Consider the following 24,139-nt stretch of genomic DNA (forward strand, 5'->3'; position numbering starts at 1 on the left):
GAGGGAGAGAGCTAGGGCAACACTACTGAGAGAGAGGGAGAGAGCTAGGGCAGCACTACTGAGAGAGAGGGAGAGAGCTAGGGCAGCACTACTGAGAGAGAGGGAGAGAGCTAGGTCAGCACTGAGAGAGAGGGAGAGAGCTAGGTCAGCACTACTGAGAGAGAGGGAGAGAGCTAGGGCAACACTACTGAGAGAGAGGGAGAGCTAGGGCAGCACTACTGAGAGAGAGGGAGAGCGCTAGGGCAGCACTACTGAGAGAGAGGGAGAGAGCTAGGGCAACACCACTGAGAGAGAGGGAGAGCTAGGGCAGCACTACTGAGAGAGAGGGAGAGAGCTAGGGCAGCACTACTGAGAGAGGGAGAGCTAGGGCAGCACTACTGAGAGAGAGGGAGAGAGCTAGGGCAGCACTACTGAGAGAGAGGGAGAGAGCTAGGGCAGCACTACTGAGAGAGAGAGAGAGAGAGAGAGAGGGAGAGAGCTAGGTCAGCACTACTGAGAGAGAGGGAGAGAGCTAGGACAGCACTACTGAGAGAGAGGGAGAGAGCTAGGGCAGCACTACTGAGAGAGAGGGAGAGAGCTAGGGCAGCACTACTGAGAGAGAGGGAGAGAGCTAGGGCAGCACTACTGAGAGAGAGGGAGAGAGCTAGGGCAACACCACTGAGAGAGAGAGGGAGAGCTAGGGCAGCACTACTGAGAGAGAGAGAGAGAGAGAGAGAGAGCTAGGGCAGCACTACTGAGAGAGGGGGAGAGAGCTAGGTCAGCACTACTGAGAGAGAGGGAGAGAGCTAGGGCAACACTACTGAGAGAGAGGGAGAGAGCTAGGGCAGCACTACTGAGAGAGAGGGAGAGAGCTAGGGCAACACTACTGAGAGAGAGGGAGATCTAGGGTAGCACCACTGAGAGAGAGAGAGAGAGCTAGGGCAGCACTACTGAGAGAGAGGGAGAGAGAGAGCTAGGGCAGCACTACTGAGAGAGAGGGAGAGAGCTAGGGCAACACTACTGAGAGAGAGGGAGAGGGGGATCTAGGGCAGCACTACTGAGAGAGAGAGGGAGAGGGAGAGCTAGGGCAGCACTACTGAGAGAGAGAGAGAGATAGGGCAGCACTACTGAGAGAGAGGGAGAGAGCTAGGGCAACACTACTGAGAGAGAGGGAGAGAGCTAGGGCAGCACTACTGAGAGAGAGGGAGAGAGCTAGGGCAGCACTACTGAGAGAGAGGGAGAGAGCTAGGTCAGCACTGAGAGAGAGGGAGAGAGCTAGGTCAGCACTACTGAGAGAGAGGGAGAGAGCTAGGGCAACACTACTGAGAGAGAGGGAGAGCTAGGGCAGCACTACTGAGAGAGAAGGAGAGCGCTAGGGCAGCACTACTGAGAGAGAGGGAGAGAGCTAGGGCAACACCACTGAGAGAGAGGGAGAGCTAGGGCAGCACTACTGAGAGAGAGGGAGAGAGCTAGGGCAGCACTACTGAGAGAGGGAGAGCTAGGGCAGCACTACTGAGAGAGAGGGAGAGAGCTAGGGCAGCACTACTGAGAGAGAGGGAGAGAGCTAGGGCAGCACTACTGAGAGAGAGAGAGCGAGAGAGAGAGGGAGAGAGCTAGGTCAGCACTACTGAGAGAGAGGGAGAGAGCTAGGGCAGCACTACTGAGAGAGAGGGAGAGAGCTAGGGCAGCACTACTGAGAGAGAGGGAGAGAGCTAGGGCAGCACTACTGAGAGAGAGGGAGAGAGCTAGGGCAGCACTACTGAGAGAGAGGGAGAGAGCTAGGGCAACACTACTGAGAAAGAGAGGGAGAGCTAGGGCAGCACTACTGAGAGGGAGAGAGCTAGGGCAGCACTACTGGGAGAGAGGGAGAGCTAGGGTAGCACTACTGAGAGAGAGAGAGAGCTAGGGCAGCACTACTGAGAGAGAGAGAGAGCTAGGGCAGCACTACTGAGAGAGAGAGAGAGAGGGAGAGAGCTAGGGCAGCACTACTGAGAGAGGGGGAGAGAGCTAGGGCAACACCACTGAGGGAGAGCTAGGGCAGCACTACTGAGAGAGAGGGAGAGAGCTAGGGCAGCACTACTGAGAGAGAGGGAGAGAGCTAGGGCAGCACTACTGAGAGAGAGGGAGAGAGCTAGGGCAGCACTACTGAGAGAGAGGGAGAGAGCTAGGGCAGCACTACTGAGAGAGGGAGAGCTACGGCAGCACTACTGAGAGAGAGGGAGAGAGCTAGGGCAACACTACTGAGAGAGAGGGAAATATAGGGCAGCACTACTGAGAGAGAGGGAGAGAGCTAGGTCAGCACTACTGAGAGAGAGGGAGAGAGCTAGGTCAGCACTGAGAGAGAGGGATAGAGCTAGGTCAGCACTACTGAGAGAGAGGGAGAGAGCTAGGGCAACACTACTGAGAGAGAGGGAGAGCTAGGGCAGCACTACTGAGAGAGAGAGAGAGCTAGGGCAGCACTACTGAGAGAGAGGGAGAGCTAGGTCAGCACTACTGAGAGAGAGGGAGAGAGCTAGGGCAGCACTACTGAGAGAGAGGGAGAGAGCTAGGGCAACACTACTGAGAGAGAGGGAGAGAGCTAGGGCAGCACTACTGAGAGAGAGGGAGAGAGCTAGGGCAGCACTACTGAGAGAGAGGGAGAGAGCTAGGTCAGCACTGAGAGAGAGGGAGAGAGCTAGGTCAGCACTACTGAGAGAGAGGGAGAGAGCTAGGGCAACACTACTGAGAGAGAGGGAGAGCTAGGGCAGCACTACTGAGAGAGAGGGAGAGCGCTAGGGCAGCACTACTGAGAGAGAGGGAGAGAGCTAGGGCAACACCACTGAGAGAGAGGGAGAGCTAGGGCAGCACTACTGAGAGAGAGGGAGAGAGCTAGGGCAGCACTACTGAGAGAGGGAGAGCTAGGGCAGCACTACTGAGAGAGAGGGAGAGAGCTAGGGCAGCACTACTGAGAGAGAGGGAGAGAGCTAGGGCAGCACTACTGAGAGAGAGAGAGAGAGAGAGAGAGGGAGAGAGCTAGGTCAGCACTACTGAGAGAGAGGGAGAGAGCTAGGACAGCACTACTGAGAGAGAGGGAGAGAGCTAGGGCAGCACTACTGAGAGAGAGGGAGAGAGCTAGGGCAGCACTACTGAGAGAGAGGGAGAGAGCTAGGGCAGCACTACTGAGAGAGAGGGAGAGAGCTAGGGCAACACCACTGAGAGAGAGAGGGAGAGCTAGGGCAGCACTACTGAGAGAGAGAGAGAGAGAGAGAGAGAGAGCTAGGGCAGCACTACTGAGAGAGGGGGAGAGAGCTAGGTCAGCACTACTGAGAGAGAGGGAGAGAGCTAGGGCAACACTACTGAGAGAGAGGGAGAGAGCTAGGGCAGCACTACTGAGAGAGAGGGAGAGAGCTAGGGCAACACTACTGAGAGAGAGGGAGATCTAGGGTAGCACCACTGAGAGAGAGAGAGAGAGCTAGGGCAGCACTACTGAGAGAGAGGGAGAGAGAGAGCTAGGGCAGCACTACTGAGAGAGAGGGAGAGAGCTAGGGCAACACTACTGAGAGAGAGGGAGAGGGGGATCTAGGGCAGCACTACTGAGAGAGAGAGGGAGAGGGAGAGCTAGGGCAGCACTACTGAGAGAGAGAGAGAGATAGGGCAGCACTACTGAGAGAGAGGGAGAGAGCTAGGGCAACACTACTGAGAGAGAGGGAGAGAGCTAGGGCAGCACTACTGAGAGAGAGGGAGAGAGCTAGGGCAGCACTACTGAGAGAGAGGGAGAGAGCTAGGTCAGCACTGAGAGAGAGGGAGAGAGCTAGGTCAGCACTACTGAGAGAGAGGGAGAGAGCTAGGGCAACACTACTGAGAGAGAGGGAGAGCTAGGGCAGCACTACTGAGAGAGAAGGAGAGCGCTAGGGCAGCACTACTGAGAGAGAGGGAGAGAGCTAGGGCAACACCACTGAGAGAGAGGGAGAGCTAGGGCAGCACTACTGAGAGAGAGGGAGAGAGCTAGGGCAGCACTACTGAGAGAGGGAGAGCTAGGGCAGCACTACTGAGAGAGAGGGAGAGAGCTAGGGCAGCACTACTGAGAGAGAGGGAGAGAGCTAGGGCAGCACTACTGAGAGAGAGAGAGCGAGAGAGAGAGGGAGAGAGCTAGGTCAGCACTACTGAGAGAGAGGGAGAGAGCTAGGGCAGCACTACTGAGAGAGAGGGAGAGAGCTAGGGCAGCACTACTGAGAGAGAGGGAGAGAGCTAGGGCAGCACTACTGAGAGAGAGGGAGAGAGCTAGGGCAGCACTACTGAGAGAGAGGGAGAGAGCTAGGGCAACACTACTGAGAAAGAGAGGGAGAGCTAGGGCAGCACTACTGAGAGGGAGAGAGCTAGGGCAGCACTACTGGGAGAGAGGGAGAGCTAGGGTAGCACTACTGAGAGAGAGAGAGAGCTAGGGCAGCACTACTGAGAGAGAGAGAGAGCTAGGGCAGCACTACTGAGAGAGAGAGAGAGAGGGAGAGAGCTAGGGCAGCACTACTGAGAGAGGGGGAGAGAGCTAGGGCAACACCACTGAGGGAGAGCTAGGGCAGCACTACTGAGAGAGAGGGAGAGAGCTAGGGCAGCACTACTGAGAGAGAGGGAGAGAGCTAGGGCAGCACTACTGAGAGAGAGGGAGAGAGCTAGGGCAGCACTACTGAGAGAGAGGGAGAGAGCTAGGGCAGCACTACTGAGAGAGGGAGAGCTACGGCAGCACTACTGAGAGAGAGGGAGAGAGCTAGGGCAGCACTACTGAGAGAGAGGGAGAGAGCTAGGGCAGCACTACTGAGAGAGAGGGAGAGAGCTAGAGCAACACTACTGAGAGAGAGGGAGAGCTAGGGCAACACCACAGAGAGAGGGAGAGAGCTAGGGCAACACCACTGAGAGAGAGAGGGAGAGCTAGGGCAGCACTACTGAGAGAGAGAGAGAGAGAGAGAGAGAGAGCTAGGGCAGCACTACTGAGAGAGGGGGAGAGAGCTAGGGCAGCACTACTGAGAGAGAGGGAGAGAGCTAGGGCAACACTACTGAGAGAGAGGGAGAGAGCTAGGGCAGCACTACTGAGAGAGAGGGAGAGAGCTAGGGCAACACTACTGAGAGAGAGGGAGATCTAGGGTAGCACCACTGAGAGAGAGAGAGAGAGCTAGGGCAGCACTACTGAGAGAGAGGGAGAGAGAGAGCTAGGGCAGCACTACTGAGAGAGAGGGAGAGAGCTAGGGCAACACTACTGAGAGAGAGGGAGAGGGGGATCTAGGGCAGCACTACTGAGAGAGAGAGGGAGAGGGAGAGCTAGGGCAGCACTACTGAGAGAGGGAGAGAGATAGGGCAGCACTACTGAGAGAGAGGGAGAGCTAGGTCAGCACTACTGAGAGAGAGGGAGAGAGCTAGGGCAGCACTACTGAGAGAGAGGGAGAGAGCTAGGGCAACACTACTGAGAGAGAGGGAGAGAGCTAGGGCAGCACTACTGAGAGAGAGGGAGAGAGCTAGGTCAGCACTACTGAGAGAGAGGGAGAGAGCTAGGTCAGCACTGAGAGAGAGGGAGAGAGCTAGGTCAGCACTACTGAGAGAGAGGGAGAGAGCTAGGGCAACACTACTGAGAGAGAGGGAGAGCTAGGGCAGCACTACTGAGAGAGAGAGAGAGCTAGGGCAGCACTACTGAGAGAGAGGGAGAGCTAGGTCAGCACTACTGAGAGAGAGGGAGAGAGCTAGGGCAGCACTACTGAGAGAGAGGGAGAGAGCTAGGGCAACACTACTGAGAGAGAGGGAGAGAGCTAGGGCAGCACTACTGAGAGAGAGGGAGAGAGCTAGGGCAGCACTACTGAGAGAGAGGGAGAGAGCTAGGTCAGCACTGAGAGAGAGGGAGAGAGCTAGGTCAGCACTACTGAGAGAGAGGGAGAGAGCTAGGGCAACACTACTGAGAGAGAGGGAGAGCTAGGGCAGCACTACTGAGAGAGAAGGAGAGCGCTAGGGCAGCACTACTGAGAGAGAGGGAGAGAGCTAGGGCAACACCACTGAGAGAGAGGGAGAGCTAGGGCAGCACTACTGAGAGAGAGGGAGAGAGCTAGGGCAGCACTACTGAGAGAGGGAGAGCTAGGGCAGCACTACTGAGAGAGAGGGAGAGAGCTAGGGCAGCACTACTGAGAGAGAGGGAGAGAGCTAGGGCAGCACTACTGAGAGAGAGAGAGAGAGAGAGAGAGAGGGAGAGAGCTAGGTCAGCACTACTGAGAGAGAGGGAGAGAGCTAGGGCAGCACTACTGAGAGAGAGGGAGAGAGCTAGGGCAGCACTACTGAGAGAGAGGGAGAGAGCTAGGGCAGCACTACTGAGAGAGAGGGAGAGAGCTAGGGCAGCACTACTGAGAGAGAGGGAGAGAGCTAGGGCAACACTACTGAGAAAGAGAGGGAGAGCTAGGGCAGCACTACTGAGAGAGAGGGAGAGAGCTAGGGCAGCACTACTGGGAGAGAGGGAGAGCTAGGGTAGCACTACTGAGAGAGAGAGAGAGCTAGGGCAGCACTACTGAGAGAGAGAGCGAGCTAGGGCAGCACTACTGAGAGAGAGAGAGAGAGGGAGAGAGCTAGGGCAGCACTACTGAGAGAGGGGGAGAGCTAGGTCATCACTACTGAGAGAGAGGGAGAGAGCTAGGGCAGCACTACTGAGAGAGAGGGAGAGAGCTAGGGCAACACTACTGAGAGAGAGGGAGAGAGCTAGGTCAGCACTACTGAGAGAGAGGGAGAGAGCTAGGTCAGCACTACTGAGAGAGAGGGAGAGAGCTAGGGCAGCACTACTGAGAGAGAGGGAGAGAGCTAGGTCAGCACTACTGAGAGAGAGGGAGAGAGCTAGGGCAACACTACTGAGAGAGAGGGAGAGCTAGGGCAGCACTACTGCGAGAGAGGGAGAGCGCTAGGGCAGCACTACTGAGAGAGAGGGAGAGAGCTAGGGCAACACCACTGAGGGAGAGCTAGGGCAGCACTACTGAGAGAGAGGGAGAGAGCTAGGGCAGCACTACTGAGAGAGAGGGAGAGAGCTAGGGCAGCACTACTGAGAGAGAGGGAGAGAGCTAGGGCAGCACTACTGAGAGAGAGGGAGAGAGCTAGGGCAGCACTACTGAGAGAGGGAGAGCTACGGCAGCACTACTGAGAGAGAGGGAGAGAGCTAGGGCAGCACTACTGAGAGAGAGGGAGAGAGCTAGGGCAGCACTACTGAGAGAGAGGGAGAGAGCTAGAGCAACACTACTGAGAGAGAGGGAGAGCTAGGGCAACACCACAGAGAGAGGGAGAGAGCTAGGGCAACACCACTGAGAGAGAGGGAGAGCTAGGGCAGCACTACTGAGAGAGAGGGAGAGAGCTAGGGCAGCACTACTGAGAGAGGGAGAGCTAGGGCAGCACTACTGAGAGAGAGGGAGAGAGCTAGGGCAGCACTACTGAGAGAGAGGGAGAGAGCTAGGGCAGCACTACTGAGAGAGGGAGAGCTAGGGCAGCACTACTGAGAGAGAGGGAGAGAGCTAGGGCAGCACTATTGAGAGAGAGGGAGAGAGCTAGGGCAGCACTACTGAGAGAGAGGGAGAGAGCTAGGGCAGCACTACTGAGAGAGAGGGAGAGAGCTAGGTCAGCACTACTGAGAGAGAGGGAGAGCTAGGGCAACACCACTGAGAGAGAGAGGGAGAGCTAGGGCAGCACTACTGAGAGAGAGAGAGAGAGAGAGCTAGGCCAGCACTACTGAGAGAGGGGGAGAGAGCTAGGTCAGCACTACAGAGAGAGAGGGAGAGAGCTAGGGCAACACTACTGAGAGAGAGGGAGAGAGCTAGGGCAGCACTACTGAGAGAGAGGGAGAGAGCTAGGGCAACACTACTGAGAGAGAGGGAGATCTAGGGTAGCACCACTGAGAGAGAGAGAGAGAGCTAGGGCAGCACTAATGAGAGAGAGGGAGAGAGAGAGCTAGGGCAGCACTACTGAGAGAGAGGGAGAGAGCTAGGGCAACACTACTGAGAACGAGAGGGAGAGCTAGGGCAGCACTACTGAGAGAGAGGGAGAGAGCTAGGGCAGCACTACTGAGAGAGAGAGAGAGTGAGAGCTAGGGCAGCACTACTGAGAGAGAGAGAGCTAGGACAGCACTACTGAGAGAGAGGGAGAGAGCTAGGGCAACACTACTGAGAGAGAGGGAGAGAGCTAGGGCAGCACTACTGAGAGAGAGGGAGAGAGCTAGGGCAGCACTACTGAGAGAGAGGGAGAGAGCTAGGGCAACACTACTGAGAGAGAGGGAGAGAGCTAGGGCAGCACTACTGAGAGAGAGGGAGAGAGCTAGGTCAGCACTACTGAGAGAGAGGGAGAGAGCTAGGGCAACACTACTGAGAGAGAGGGAGAGCTAGGGCAGCACTACTGAGAGAGAGGGAGAGCGCTAGGGCAGCACTACTGAGAGAGAGAGAGAGAGAGAGCTAGGGCAACACCACTGAGAGAGAGGGAGAGCTAGGGCAGCACTACTGAGAGAGAGAGAGAGCTAGGGCAGCACTACTGAGAGAGGGAGAGAGCTAGGGCAGCACTACTGAGAGAGAGAGAGAGCTAGGGCAGCACTACTGAGAGAGGGAGAGAGCTAGGGCAGCACTACTGAGAGAGAGGGAGAGAGCTAGGGCAGCACTACTGAGAGAGAGAGAGAGCTAGGGCAGCACTACTGAGAGAGAGGGAGAGAGCTAGGGCAGCACTACTGAGAGAGAGGGAGAGAGCTAGGGCAGCACTACTGAGAGAGAGGGAGAGAGCTAGGGCAGCACTACTGAGAGAGAGGGAGAGAGCTAGGGCAGCACTACTGAGAGAGAGGGAGAGAGCTAGAGCAGCACTACTGAGAGGAAACAGAGGTAAAGCATGAGGTAAGTCAGAGAGATGGAGAGTGGGAAAGAAAGGGATTTTTCAAGTTTTTCAAGAAACGAATAGCAGAGTGAAGGAATGAGGGATGGAGGGTGGCTGTGGCTGCACCAACATTGTTTCCACAGTTTGGACATCCAAGAAGCCTCAACTTCAACTCACATCCTTTGTCTATGACGCCAGGCCAGACACACTGAGAACCAATACTGACTCCAACTTATCCAGCCTTGTCATGATTTTTAGGTTTAGGGTTAGGGTTACAATTAAGGTTAGGGTAAGAGGTTAGGGTTAAGGTTAGGTTAGGATTTGAATCAGTTGTTCGTTCCTCTCAAGGATTAGTTTTACCAAAATTTTCCAGAAATCCTTGTTGGGATTTTGGGAAAAACAGGGAATTTATTGAAAGTTCCCAGAATTTGCAACCTTAACAAGGATAGTAAAACAAACGTGTGTGTGTGTGTGTGTGAGGGACTGTGTGTATGTGTGTGTGTGTGTGTGTGTGTGTGTACGTGAGTGCGTCCATGCGTGCATATATGTGTGCGTGCAATAATGTGTGTAAGCCTTTGAGCACTATGGAGGAGCTTTGTCTGAAGCCAAAACCATACAAGCTGACTCAATCATATTCTATGCTTTCACTCCAGATGGATTAGTAAGAAATGCTCAAAGAAAACCTCAGGATTGTAAACTTCTAAATGAAATTAGATAGTATGTTAAATTACAATGAGTAGTTTTGGATCAGAGTAATGTTGCCATATGCCAAACTATTTAGTCCCCCCCATTTATTTTGCAATGGGGAAGTATAGAGGGATGTCTACTAATTTCCTCACTCCTATTCTCTATTCGCACCAGAACTGACCACATTATTTTCCCTATTCACACATTGCATCATCCACGGAAGTTGGTACGTGTGTGAGACACAGTCAGACCAACGGTTGTTGTCAGACATACTCCAGTTGGTCCTGCTGTACAGTTTGCTTACATTTCAGCTTTAGAGTGGGGCTTTCAGAGTTGTATGATAGCTATTTCAAATAAACAACAATATCTGATGATAAGGAGAGCAGTAATGCACTAGGTAGCAGGGGTTCACCTAGAACCAGTGGGGGCAAGAGAGAGGTAGAGATAGAGGTAGAGAGAGGAAGTGGGGGGAACAGTAGAAAGAGAGGGAAAGAGAGAAAGTAATTGAGATGAGCGGAATGAGAGGCGACCCCTGCCTGGTAGAGGAGACAGCAAGAGAAGGAATGAGGGAAGGCGCAAGTCAAGCAGGCAGGGTGAATAATTCTCTTTCCAGCCCCTGGTTGATGAGATAAACATCTGTGGCGTCTGTTTTTCTTTCAATACGTTTTCTTCTTTCGTGTTCCCTCCATACTCCCCAACTCACCTCTACAGAGTTTCATATCCCTCAAAAGTTCATAGAAGTATATATTTATATATATATGGCTTCCTCCTCCCATTCCAACTGTACTTCACAAGAGCTACAGTAAGGGAAGCAATTCAGAGCAAGCTTAGCACAATAGTCAACATTGTGATACAGGAAAACCACATTGGTTTTTTACACAGTATGTATTTGTGTGTGTGTTTGCTTGTGTACAACCACTAAAATATTTGGGTCCCTCATGATTTCTGTGCTTGTGTACGTTGACGATTTTGTATGTGGACTTGTGTGTGTGTGTGTGTGATTGCAGACTAGTCTCTTTGAACGTATTGCAGTGTTGGAGATTTATAGACGACATATACATGCACACACACTCGTTAACTCAACATTGCCCTCTCGTTGATGACCCTCCCCAGCGGTGTGGGAATGTTCACATGTGTTTATGTGGTCAGCAGGGATCGTGTGTGAGACAGAGCCTCCCAACCCCCTTTGACTGCTGGTGGTCAACATTGATTGTAAAAGGTCACCGTTTTCTCCAGAGGTGTTGGAATGACCTATGACTGAGATAAATATAACAAATAATTAGACATTTAGCAACTACCCACTAAAGAGGGAAATATCATTGACTTGTAAACCTGCATTCAACTGCTGCTGTGCTGGTTGATTGAGGCATTGTTAATCTGTAGTAGAAAACCTTGCTTCCTTCTCTTAGAGATTTGTTTTCATTTGTGGTTATTCACACAGGACACTATGCAAAGCACAAAAAGAGCCTTAGGGTTGCCAATGGTTTGCCAAATGTTTTCCAAGACGTTTGAGTGGAGACTGAAGTCCAGCGCCACACTTTTTTACACGTTGTCTCGAAATAGCCTAATTTTAGCAGAGGAAAATGTTACTGTAGTAAATTATTTGCTGTGCATGTTTTTACAGTTTGGCAGCATTGTGTGTTACTATAAATGAATAGAGTCATAAAGTTGTATTATTAAGGTTTCAAGGAGATTGTGTCATCGACTATTCTCCCTCTGGCTTCTTCCCTCATGTTACTAAGGGAACATATACCTAGCTGGTTGTCGGGATGTTTGGAACATGTTCCTCTCTATCTTACGGTAAAAGGAGGAACTAAAGTTGAAGTGGTTACATTTGGAATTGGGAGCTGGGGCGTCCTTGGAGGGGTTAGGGTTAAGCTAGGGATGAACATAAGGGTTAGAGTTAGTACTTTTATCCTACTTTCTATCCAACTCCACTTTGGACCCGTAAGGTGCAGGAGCCCTTCTTAGGGTAGCGCTGGCCCAAATGAACCACAGTCACTTTCCCTCATCTAGTCCCTCTTTACTACTTTCTGATCTCTCCTATCTCCCTTAACCTCTGATTCATAATGGAATCAAGCCCTTCTATCCCCCTGTTTCTCCTCCTCTCTATGTCTCTCTCCCTTCCTCTCTGTCTCTCTCCCTTCCTCTCTATGTCTCTCTCCCTTCCTCTCTCTCTTCACGTCCTCTGTGTTCAATAAAGGACAGGGATTCAGACAGGTCCCAAACCTAAGCCCTCTCCATGGTTCACAACTCTCATGTCTCATCTCATGTTCACGCATCACACTGCAGGAGAGAGTTGGAAAAGTTTTTGCCCACATTAGAAGTTTTCGTTCAACGCAAGCAGCCTCTGAGATCATAGTCCAAGCAATGTAGACGCTCTTTTATTGAGAATGAAAGAAAGAGAATGAAGGAGGAGAAATGGAGGGAGGTAGGGAGGGGAAAGAAAGAGAATGAAGGAGGAGAAATGGAGGGAGGTAGGGAGGGGAAAGAAAGAGAATGAAAGAGGAGAAATGGAGGGAGGGGAAAGAAAGAGAATGAAGGAGGAGAAATGGAGGGAGGTAGGGAGGGGAAAGAAAGAGAATGAAGGAGGAGAAATGGAGGGAGGTGGGGAGGGGAAGGAAAGAGAATGAAGGAAGAGAAATGGAGGGAGGTAGGGAGGGGAAAGAAAGAGAATGAAGGAGGAGAAATGGAGGGAGGTAGGGAGGGGAAAGAAAGAGAATGAAGGAGGAGAAATGGAGGGAGGTAGGGAGGGGAAAGAAAGAGAATGAAGGAGGAGAAATGGAGGGAGGGGGAAGAAAGAGAATGAAGGAGGAGAAATGGAGGGAGGGGAAAGAAAGAGAATGGAGGAGAAATGGAGGGAGGTGGGGAGGGGAAGGAAAGAGAATGAAGGAGGAGAAATGGAGGGAGGTAGGGAGGGGAAAGAAAGAGCATTTAGAAAATTGCCGTTGGCCCCCGCCCAAGGCCCAGTCGCTGTGGTAATGAGGGGTTAGGAGCAACGTTATTGCTCCCAGATGCTGTGCTGGTTTTCTCCAGGCTTTGATGCAAACCCAAGTCACCAGCACTTTTCAATCTGTCTCCACACACACACACACACACACACACACACACACACACACACACACACACACACACACACACACACACACACACACACACACACACACACACACACACACACACACACACACACGTATGGACGTGCACACACACAAGTGCACGTACACACACGTACACACACGTACACACACAGGCAAATGTGCTTTATACACGCACACACACAACTCTTAAAGGAACAACCCTTCTAACCTTATGTACCTGAAAAGCCACACTCTCCTGAACCAGATGCAACCTTCTCACTCCCACAACAACTCCCAAAGACCAGCTGTATGTGTGTGTGTGTGTGTGTGTGTGTGTGTGTGTGTGTGTGTGTGTGTGTGTGTGTGTGTGTGTGTGTGTGTGTGTGTGTGTGTGTGTGTGTGTGTGTGTGTGTGTGTGTGTGTGTGTGTGTTGGACCAGTGTGTGGGTGTGTGTATATATTTGTATTTGCAAATATATATATACACTACCGTTAAAAAGTTTGGCGTCACTTAGAAATGTCCTTGTTTTTGAAAGAAAATCATATTTTTTTGTCGATTAAAATAACATTGATCAGAAATACAGTGTAGACATTGTTAATGTTGTAAATGACTATTGTAGCTGGAAACAGCAGATTTTTTTATGGAATATCTACATAGGCATGCAGAGGCCAATTATCAGCAACCATCAGTCCTGTGTTCCAATGGCACGTTGTGTTAGCTAATCTAAGTTTATCACTGGCAGCTTTTTTAAATTGTACCCGGAAAACACCAGTCTCAATGTCAACTGTGAAGAGGCGACTCCGGGAGGCTGGGCTTCTAGGCAGAGTTCCTCTGTCCAGTGTCTGTGTTCTTTTGCCCATCTTAATCTTTTATTTTTTTTGGCCAGCCTGAGATATGTCTTTTTCTTTGCAACTCTGCCGAGAAGGCCAGCATCCCGGAGTCACCTCTTCACAGTTGACGTTGAGACTTGTGTTTTGCGAGTACTATTTAATGAAGCTGCCAGTTGAGGACATGTGAGGCGTCTGTTTCTCAAACTAGACACTCTAATGCACTTGTCCTCTTGCTCAGTTGTGCACCGGGGCCTCCCACTCCTCTTTCTATTCTGGTTAGGGCCAGTTTGCACTGTTCTGTGAAGGGAGTAGTACACAGTGTTGAACGAGATCTTCAGTTTCTTGGCAATTTCTCGCATGGAATAGCCTTCATTTGTCAGAACAAGAATAGACTGACAAGTTTCAGAAGAAAGTTATTTGTGTCTGGCCATTTTAAGCCTGTAATCAAACCCACAAATGCTGATGCTCCAGATACTCAACTAGTCTAAAGAAGGCCAGTTTTATTGCTTCTTTAATCAGAACAAAGGTTTTCAGCTGTGCTAACATAATTGCAAAAGGGTTTTCTAATGATCAATTAGCCTTTTAAAATGATCAACTTGGATTAGCTAACACAACGTGCCATTGGGACACAGGAGTGATGGTTATTGATAATGGCCTCTGTACGCCTATGTAGATATTCCATAAAAAATCTGCGTTTTCCAGCTACAATAGTCATTTACAACATTAATCATGTCTACACTGTATTTCTGATCAATTTGATGTTATTTTAATGGACATTTTTTTTAAATTTTCTTTCAAAAACAAGGACATTTTTAAGTGACCCAAACTTTTGAACGGTAGTGTATATATATATATATATATATATATATATATATATATATATATATATATATATATATATACTCTTTCATACATATATATATAAATAAATATATTGTATGAATGTGTTGAATGCTGTGTGTATGTGTGCTGAAATACAAATGTGTTAGCAAGTGTGTGTGTGTGTATGAGTGTGTGTGTGTCTTGGAGGGAGCATTTGTGTGGGGCCCTTGTTTGGATTACCCAAGCAGGGGTTGGAGTGGGACGTGAAGTGTGTTTATGAATCCAACGTGAACTTCCTCTGGCTTTATAATTAGGCTGGTATTAGTCACAAGCTAAACAAAACAATGGAAAGTATTTCAACTCCTCACTCTGTGGTTTGTCTGATAGGTTTATACATACCTAGCATCAACACTGACCGGAGTGAGGTTTAAGTAAAGGGCTGGGTGTGTTGCTGTCTTAAATGTTTAGGTGTGTTACATGTTCTCACACACTCGCTGAGCTGAATCTTTTCCAGAAGAGAGTTTATCTGTATCTGCTCAGATGTGTGGTCTGTCATAGAGTAGTGTGTGTGTGTGTGTGTGCATGTCTGTGTGTGTGTGTATGCGCACGGGTGTGTTTGTCTGACCTTTAGTGTGTCCCATGCTGCCGGGCTGACGTTGCTGGTTTTATAGGAACATATGGAGAATCACTCGGTCTGTCTGCAGTCTCCCTCAGTCTCTACTGGGAGATGGAGGGAGGAGAGGGGGAGTTCTAGGTCTGCCCCGACACACACCTCCTGATGACTTCCATACACACTCCGTGTGTGTGTGTGTTATAGCAGTCTGTCTGAGTGATAAAGTGCACAGTGAATCCTCAGAGTGCAGTGTATTAGTCTGTGTCTATGGGGCCATCCATGGCTTAGTGCCCACTCTATGTCACTCTGGCTCCTCCTCTTCTCCTCACACTCCTCCATCTCTCTCCTAATCCCTCCATCTCTCTGGTCTATCTCTTTTACCCCCCTCCTCTCCAGTTTGTCCCTCTGTTTCACTCTCTTTATTTTTTTCTCTCACTCTCTCTCTCTCCTCACTCTCTCACTATGTCTCTCTCTTTCATTCCCACTCTCTCTGCCTCTCTTCAAACCTCCCTCCCTCTCCTCACTTTTCCCTTGTTTCGTTTTTTTTTGTTGCGCTGGCCAGGGGAAAGGAAAATGTGTGAGTCAGTGAAAGGCCGCTCCCTCCCTGGGATGAGAGAGTCGAGGGAGGACTGGGACTTGTTTAGTGTGGTGACGTCACCCTCTGTGTCCCTGGTAACCACGTGTTTAGTCTCCGGTAGTGGACACCTGGGCACACAAACTTGGCCTGTTAAGTGTCACTCCACAGCGGTGTGTATGTGTGTGTGTGTGTCTGTCCTTAGGGGGCTCTGACCGTTTGACTGTGCAGGTCTGAACCCTTTTGATGAGGGGACGTTGGTTATGGTGTATGTACAGGGAATGGGTTGGGCAGAGCTAGGGAGGGAAGGGCCGTGGTTGGACACGTTTCTAAAGTTGAAGAGAAACTGCTTTTCCGTAGTCATAGGGGAGTTTGTGCATTTTGGGGTAGAGCATACAAAAGAGTAACTACGTGGAGACTGACTCACGTGTTGTCATGTTCTACACCAAACAAAAAAATAAACGCAAAATGTGAAGTGTTGGTCTCATATTTCATGAGTTGAAATAAAGATCCCAGAAATGTTCCATAGGCACAATAAAAAAATTGCTCAAATTCTGTGCACAAATTTGCTTACATCCCTGTTAGTGAGCATTTCTCCTTTGCCAAGATAATCCATCCACCTGACAGGTGTGGCATATCAAGAAGCTGATTAAACAGCATGATCATTATTGGGCTGGTGACAATAAAAGGCCACTAAAATTTGCAGTTTTATCACATAACACAATGCCACAGATGTCTGTGGGCAAATGCTCACCTTCGATGGCCACTGGCATGCTGGAGAAGTGTGCTCTTCATGGATTAATCCTGGTTTTAACTGTTCCGGGCAGATGGCAGACAGCGTGTATGGCGTTGTGTGGGCGAGCGGTTTGCTGATGTCAACATTGTGAGTGGCGGTGGGGTTATGGTATGAGCAGGCATAAGCTACGGACAACGAACACAATTGCACTTTATCATTGGCAATTTGAATGCACAGAGATATTGTGACGAGATCCTAAGGCCCGTTGTTGTGCCATTCATCCGCCACCATCACTCATGTTTCAGTATGATAGTGCACGGCCCCATGTCACAAGGATCTGTACACAATTCCTGGAAGCTGAACATGTTACAGTTCTTCCATGACCTGCACACTCACCAGCCATGTCACCCATTGAGCATGTTTGGGATGCTCTGGATCAACGTGTAAGACAGCGCACACACACACACACACACACACACACAAAATCCACATTTTCCTAAACCCTAAACCGAACCCTAATCTTAACCCCAAACCCTAATTGTAACCATAACCCTAAACCTAACCCCTAAGCCTAAAATAGCTTTTTCCCTTGTGGGGACCAGCGAAATGTCCCCACTTGTACAAATGTTCATTGTTTTACTATCCTTATGAGGACTTTTGGTCACCACAAGGATAGTAAAACCAAAAACACACACACTGGGTGGGATGGCTCCTTTTAGTAACAGTGGGTTGTGATGCTCAGTGGAGTGTGACCACAGGGTGTGTGTTACTTTGCCCATCTGCCCAGGTCTGGGTCTCTAGCCCTGGATTCACTTCTGTGGTTCACATCCCCGGATTCTGGGTCTCTTTCGACTGGCTTTCTGAGCTTTGGGCTCTCTCTCTCTCTCTCTCTCTCTCTCTCTCTCTCTCAATTCAATTCAATTCAATTTGCTTTATTGGCATGACGTAACAATGTACATATTGCCAAAGCTTATTTATTTCTCTCTCTCTCTCTCTCTCTCTCTCTCTCTCTCTCTCTCTCTCTCTCTCTCTCTCTCTCTCTCTCTCTCTCTCTCTCTCTCTCTCTCTCTCTCTCTCTCTCTCTCTCTCTCTCTCTCTCTCTCTCTCTCTCTCTCTCTCTCTCTCTCTCTCTCTCTCTCTCTCTCTCTCTCTCTCGTGTAGTCAAGGAAAGTCTAGCTCTCTCTCTATCGTATAGTCAAGGAAAGTCTAGCAACTCTCTCGCTTTTGCCCTCACCCTACCTCCTTTCTGCGTGCACCAGGCTGCTGTGGTGAAGGCTGTGTGCTGTAAGGCTCGCCTGCCCCCCTCTCTCTTCTGTGCTACTTACAGTTACACTGCTTTAATCACAACCAGGCACTTTGCTGGGCCTCTTTTCCACCCCTCCCTCTCTCCCTCTGTATATGTATCCCTCTCCTTCTTTCTCTGTCATTAATTTAATCAGCCTCTCTCGCTCTTTGCCTGTCTTTCTTTATTTCTGTCTGACAGTCTTTCTGACTCTCTTTCTCTCTCTGTGTCTTGTTGGGTTCATGCTGTACTTTCTCTAACCTGTGTATTGTTGTGTCTGCCCCCTGCAGGAGAAAGAGAAGAAGTACATGCTCCAAGTGGACAACCTGAGGCTGAGGGATGTGGAGAAGAGCTTCATGTCGAGCAAGCAGATATTCGCCCTGTTCAACACTGAGCAAAGGTTAGTTCTTTGGTGGACATTTCAATCATAAATTATAGTTTGTCAAATCTTTTCAGACCTCAAAAAGTAAAGTAATATAGCTGAATCCACACAAAACATCTCTCCACACACATTGACCACACACATTCTCTGTTCCATCAAGGCAAGCCCCCACACAAGCACGCAGGCATGCAAACATCCCTCTCCTACTCCTTACCATGTAGCTCAGTACTGTGACACGTCCCACTGACTCCCACAAGAATGTACAGGTTTACTGCCAAAATAATGGAAACCCTTGAGTAAATGAGGGATACAAAGTATATTGAAAGCAGGTGTTTTCAAACAGGTGTGGTTCCTGAGTTAATTAAGCAATTAACATCCCATCATGCTTAGGGTCATGCATAAAAATACTGGGCAGGCCATTATTTTGGCTACCATGGCTATACCCCAATAGGAGGACAATTCCCCCATCAACAGGGCACGAGTGGTCACTGAATGGTTTGATGAGCATGAAAACGATGTAAACCACAAGCCATGGTCGTCTCAGTCACCACATCTCAACACAATTGAATACTTATGGGAGATTCTAAAGCGGTGCCTGAGACAGCGTTTTCCACCACCATCAACAAAACACCCAATTATAGAATTTCTTGTGGGAGAATGGTATTCCGTCTCTCCAATAGAGTTCCAGACACGTGTCGGATCTATGGCGAGGTGCATTGAAGCTGTTCTGTCTCGTGGTGGCCCTACACCATATTAAGACACTTTTAGTCGTTCAGTTTTTGTCATTCTTTTTTTTATTTTATCTTGTTTGTTTTGTTTATTTATTCATTCATTCCCTGTGAAGTACATTGTGTTGCATTCCATGTCTGAAATGTGCTGTATAAATAAGGCTTGATTTGACTTTACTTTATGTTGGTATTTCCTTTATTTTGGCAGTTACCTATATATAAATCCTACTCACTATCAAACCACACACACACACACACACACACACACACACACACACACACACACACACACACACACACACACACACACACACACACACACACACACACACACACACACACACACACACACACACACACACACACACACACACACACACACACTTTGTGTCCACAGGAATGTGTATAAGGACTACCGTCAGCTGGAGTTGGCCTGCGAGACTCAGGACGACATAGATGGGTGGAAGGCCTCCTTCCTTAGAGCCGGGGTGTATCCTGAACGCGTCACGGTACCACACACACACACAAACCTGTACATTTCGTCAGTTACTCCGCCGGTCCAAAACATACAGTATAGCTGAGTGTGATGATGGTTTGCTTTCACAGTACTAGTGGCGCCAGTCATCTAACATTTAACACCATCTCTCTTTCCCTCTCTCTCGTTCTCTCCCTCCGTCATTTTTTTCCTCAATATGTCCTTCATTGCTGTTGGACTCTATAGGAAAAGGAGGGCAAGGTATGTGCTTTGTGTCGTGATGTCTATTCCAACTCTACACCCCTTTTACACAGCTTTCTCTTCACCTATGCTCAAGCTAGCGTTGGCAATTGAATTTGATACTGAACTCTGATTGGCCCTAAAGATTTATACAGGCACAGTCTCCTTTTTTGTCTCGCCTCATTGGTGCTGTTTCTAATCAACGGCCCAGTCATTCATCATTCGCACCAAACCAGGAATTTCAAATGTCGCTCTCATTAGGGTTCTGCCATAGCTGTATTATACAACCATCTGATTGTAATAGGCTAAGCAAATGAATGAATTATCATTGGGGCGTGAGCCAGGAGAAAGTGGTTCAGAAGGAGACACGTCGTCTCCAATGGCTCTCGTCTGAAAGCAGTCACACGGTTAGCTAGCACCAGTAGTGTGTGTGTGTTGGCTCAGTTTGAGGTTATTTCTCTTTAGAGCCAGTTCAGGACTATATAGTAGATGTAATTAATGATGTGTGATATTGAGGATTATTTCTCATTCACATATTTCTCTCTTTCTCCCTCTCCTTTTGCCTCTCTCTCCTTCCCTCTGTCCCTGTCCCTCTACCTCTCCTCTCTACCTCTCTTCTCATGCTCCAACCCCCCTCCCTGGCCTTGTCCTCCAGCAGAGTGAAAGTGGAGACGGAGAGAACGGCTCAGATAACTTCATGCACTCCATGGACCCCCAGCTGGAGAGGCAGGTGGAGACCATCCGCAACCTGGTGGACTCCTACATGGCCATCGTCAACAAGACCATCAGGGACCTCATGCCCAAGACCATCATGTACCTCATGATCAACAACGTGAGTCCCCATTGGTCGCTTTTGCTTGTGGAGTCGTAGGGCCAGCGGATTTTCATCCTTGTCTTTGAATCTGTGTCTGATTGGTTTAGACTTGGGAAACCAGCTGGCCTGTGAAATCTCTAACCAATCAGTGACAAGAATGGGTCAATTAAGTGCAAGGGAGGAAGAAAACCCTCTTTCTTCTCCACAGCCACTTTTTCCTAGGTTATTGTTGTAAACAAAGACGTAAATCTCCAACTCCCCCCATTCCTCACCTTTACTCTCCCCCTCTCTTCCCCCTCCTCCACACAGACCAAGGAGTTCATCAACGCGGAGCTGCTGGCCAACCTGTACCACTCTGGGGACCAGAACAGCCTGATGGAGGAGTCCCAGGAGCAGGCCCATCACCGCGACGAGATGCTCCGCATGTACCACGCCCTGAGGGAGGCCCTAAACATCATCGGTGACATCAGCACTACCACTGTCACCACCGCCATGCCACCGCCTGTAGACGACTCCTGGCTGAGGCCGGGGGGAAACAACTCCGGGGGCAGGTAAGAATGGAGGGAGAGAGGGAGGAAAGGAGAGGAAGGGAATGAGGGCACATTATATTGGTGAAGGTATGGATGGATGGAGGGAGGAAGAGGAAGGAGGGGATGGATGGAGGGAGGAAGAGGAAGGATGGGATGGATGGAGGGAGGAAGAGGAAGGAGGGGATGGATGGAGGGAGGAAGAGGAAGGAGGGGATGGATGGAGGGAGGAAGAGGAAGGAGGGGATGGATGGAGGGAGGAAGAGGAAGAGGAAGGAGGGGATGGATGGATGGAGGGAGGAAGAGGAAGGAGGGGATGGATGGAGGGAGGAAGAGGAAGGAGGGGATGGATGGATGGAGGGAGGAAGAGGAAGGAGGGGATGGATGGAGGGAGGAAGAAGGAGGGGATGGAAGGAGGGAGGAAGAGGAAGGAGGGGATGGATGGAGGGAGGAAGAGGAAGGAGGGGATGGAAGGAGGGAGGAAGAGGAAGGAGGGGATGGATGGAGGGAGGAAGGAAGGAAGAGGAAGGAGGGGATGGATGGAGGGAGGAAGAGGAAGGAGGGGATGGAAGGAGGGAGGAAGAGGAAGGAGGGGATGGAAGGAGGACAACAGCTCTGAGTAAAAGGTATGGATGGAAGGAAGGAGAGGGGTAATAAGGAATAAAAGAGAGTGGGGAGTAAAGGATGAGGGGAGTAGGACTGATGTTGTGGCCTCTCCTGCTGGTGTGAAAGAGAACTGCCTGCCGAAGCACTCAGCATCTCTCTCTCTCCCCCTCCACCCTCAGGTCCCCAGCCAGCAGTCCCACTCCGAACAGAAGGGCTCCCCCAGGTCCCCCTGGTCGCCCTGTCTCCCGTGGCTCAGCCCCTGGTCTCCCTCCTGGCCCCCCTGTCCCCTCTCGCCCAGGGGCCTCCCCGGACCCTTTCGGTGGGCCCCCCCCATCAGTCCCCTCCCGGCCAAACCGCGCACCCCCCGGTGTGCCCAGGTGAGTGAAACCGAACCCAAACGTTACATCACAATGCAAAAAGTCCCCAAGCCTATCAACGTGTGACACTCCACTAGGTCCTACAGGGAGACAGACAAGCCAATGAGGTTGTGTAAGTGATATACTATGAGAGTGGTGATGATGGTGATGATGATGAAATCACATCTAAGCTGAAGTGTCAATGCTCTCTGTTGCTAAGGGGGATGTGAAGACGCCAGGAGGATTGATGGAGGTAAATGAGAGGGGAGAGAGCTTGGTGTGATAGAGGACCGAGCCAGATAGACAGAGAACGTTAGGTCCAGAGGGTGCTGAGAGCTAGAGAACAGATGGGAGGTAGAGGTAGGATGAATGAGAGACATGTCATAGATGGACCCTTCCAAAAGCCCAGCTCCTGTAGTAAAACATTGCCACACATACACCTAACATATCTTTGACTTAGCAATGTAAATCGGTACAACAACCTAACTGCCAAGAAGGTTTCCGGCGTTACTGACTTACATTTCCTACACACTACTAGAACCTCCCAGGAACCAACGACTTTAATTACATTTACTATTAGTGGTACAGCTGTGCCTTGACTTAAGCCACATGTTCTTATCATTCCCCTAATAGCCCTCACCAGTAGCCCCTCACTATTAGTCTAGTGGCCTCCTCTGTGGTTGGTTGAGTCCTTTGCTAGAATATAGTTTTGTACTAGAGAACTATCCTATATCCCCCTCTCCCAACCTTAGTCTTTATAGTTTAGGAATAGTGTCTCTTATCTATCCTATCTCCGTGTTGGAAATAAACAGAGAGAGAAAGAGAGGGGAGGATAGGGACAGAGAGAGAATGAGAGCGAGCGAGAGGGGGCGTTTTTCATTTTCGTTCTCTGTTAAACTGCCTCCGCACTGCTAACGTTTGCCTTGTGCTTGCCTGTGGTTGTGAGCTAATGGACACTGTACTGATCTGAACTCACGGTCAGGGCAGCAGCTTGCCTTACTTAGGGAGACACACACATTGCCTGACACTGCTCTTGCTCACACACACCCTCAAACATCTAAATAACCCTCAAACAATGGCTCTAAGGCAGCCGTGTTGTAACCAATTACTCCAAATCACTTTCAAATAATGCTCCAAATCTGATTGGTCCATGGGGAAAGCAGTGCTTTGTCATGCGACGTGGGTCTCTCCTGCACTGTAACCTGTATGTGTTTGTTTGCATTCCTCTTCCTGTCCATCTCCTTCACCACACCTCTATCCCACCGTTGACTATGGTTCCTCTTTCAGAATCACTATCAGTGACCAATGAGGACTAACGCTTCTGGTACGTTTGGTACTAATCACTGTCATCATCTTCATCCTCCTCTTCCTCATGCTGCTTTCTCTTAGATACCGTCACCTCACTGCATGCCCATCACGCTCTCCTTTTCCTTAATTTCTTTTCAGAGCACTCCCTAATGCCTCTTTTAGCATTGCATGGACAAACACACACAAGCACACACACAGGTCGTTTGTGCGTTTGTGTCACTGTGTGAGCCTTGCTGTTATTTTGTTATTGTCTGCTGAAGTCAAGTTTCTTTTCTAGTTTGGGAGAGGTTTGTGTCGATGAAAAAAGTCAGAGGATACCTCTAGATACGCACATGCATACACACACTCAGACACACACACACTCACACATACACACATGCATATACACACACGCGCACGCACACACCTGACCGGAGCTGCTTGTTAGGGGTCAGAAGTCAAAGGTCATGGGTTTGTGTCAGTGTCGGCTCATGACATCTCACCCCGTCCCCAGTCCTGTCTCTGATTGTTTGGTGGCGTGACACATTGCTGTGCTATATTTATCCTGTCTAAATGTCAACATAGTATTCAATAGAGCCTAGGGAAGCTGTCAGAGAAAGGCTGTACCGTGGGTGGTGATAGTGATTTCTAAAGGGTATGTTATGTCTAGTTAACGTCTATCCAACTAGCTATTCTGGCGGTCATCATTTACCCTGCCTCCTATAGTTGAAATCTACTTTTTAGCATTTATGCTAACTAGCCCCTCTTTTGATAGTGAAGTAAAGATAGCATAGCCTTGATGATCATGGCAGAACTACTATGGAGATTATACATGTGTTATGTACCCTTTGTAGCAGTTATAATCACACAGCTGGAGGGGTGAAATGCAACCCTCTATTGCTCACGTTTTGCATGCTGATTGGGTTGAAAGAGGAGAATATTATGGATGATAATATAGTGGAGCTATACTGCCCTCTTCTGGGCACCAAAACAACTGCCTGTCACCAATGGAAACTATGTACACTGAACAAAAATATAAACGCAACATTCAACAATTTCAAAGATTTTACTGAGTTAGAGTTCATATAAGGAAATCAGTCAATTGAAATAATTTCATTAGGCCCTAATCTATGTATTTCACATGACTGGGAATACAGATATGCATATTTTGGCCACAGATACCTTAAGGTAAAAAAGATAGGTGTGTGGATCAGAAAACCAGTCAGTATCTGGTGTGACCAGGATTTGCCTCATGCTGCGTGACATCTCCTTCGCATAGAGTTGAT

At 49.6% G+C, this 24,139-nt stretch overlaps 1 protein-coding gene across 10 annotated transcripts in view; it reads left to right on the forward strand.

The window, feature by feature from the left end:
• The window catches only part of LOC129863595 (dynamin-1-like), a 108,960-nt gene that overhangs the window by 80,197 nt on the left and 4,624 nt on the right, over positions 1-24,139 (forward strand). For 3 of the 10 annotated variants that reach the window (XM_055935687.1, XM_055935682.1, XM_055935683.1), the window contains exons 16-22: positions 17,729-17,838; positions 18,946-19,057; positions 19,270-19,284; positions 19,919-20,095; positions 20,387-20,628; positions 21,390-21,587; positions 22,854-22,890. In XM_055935687.1, coding sequence (XP_055791662.1) covers positions 17,729-17,838; positions 18,946-19,057; positions 19,270-19,284; positions 19,919-20,095; positions 20,387-20,628; positions 21,390-21,587; positions 22,854-22,875 — 876 coding nt within the window. In that variant the 3' untranslated portion in view covers positions 22,876-22,890. Of the gene's footprint in view, positions 1-17,728; positions 17,839-18,945; positions 19,058-19,269; positions 19,285-19,918; positions 20,096-20,386; positions 20,629-21,389; positions 21,588-21,786; positions 21,820-22,853; positions 22,891-24,139 lie in introns of all 10 variants that reach the window. The other 7 variants (XM_055935680.1, XM_055935678.1, XM_055935685.1 and 4 more) reach the window with 5 other exon arrangements.

The sequence above is a fragment of the Salvelinus fontinalis genome, chromosome 10 (assembly GCF_029448725.1).
Source record: "Salvelinus fontinalis isolate EN_2023a chromosome 10, ASM2944872v1, whole genome shotgun sequence".
NCBI classification, from domain to species: Eukaryota; Metazoa; Chordata; class Actinopteri; order Salmoniformes; family Salmonidae; genus Salvelinus; species Salvelinus fontinalis.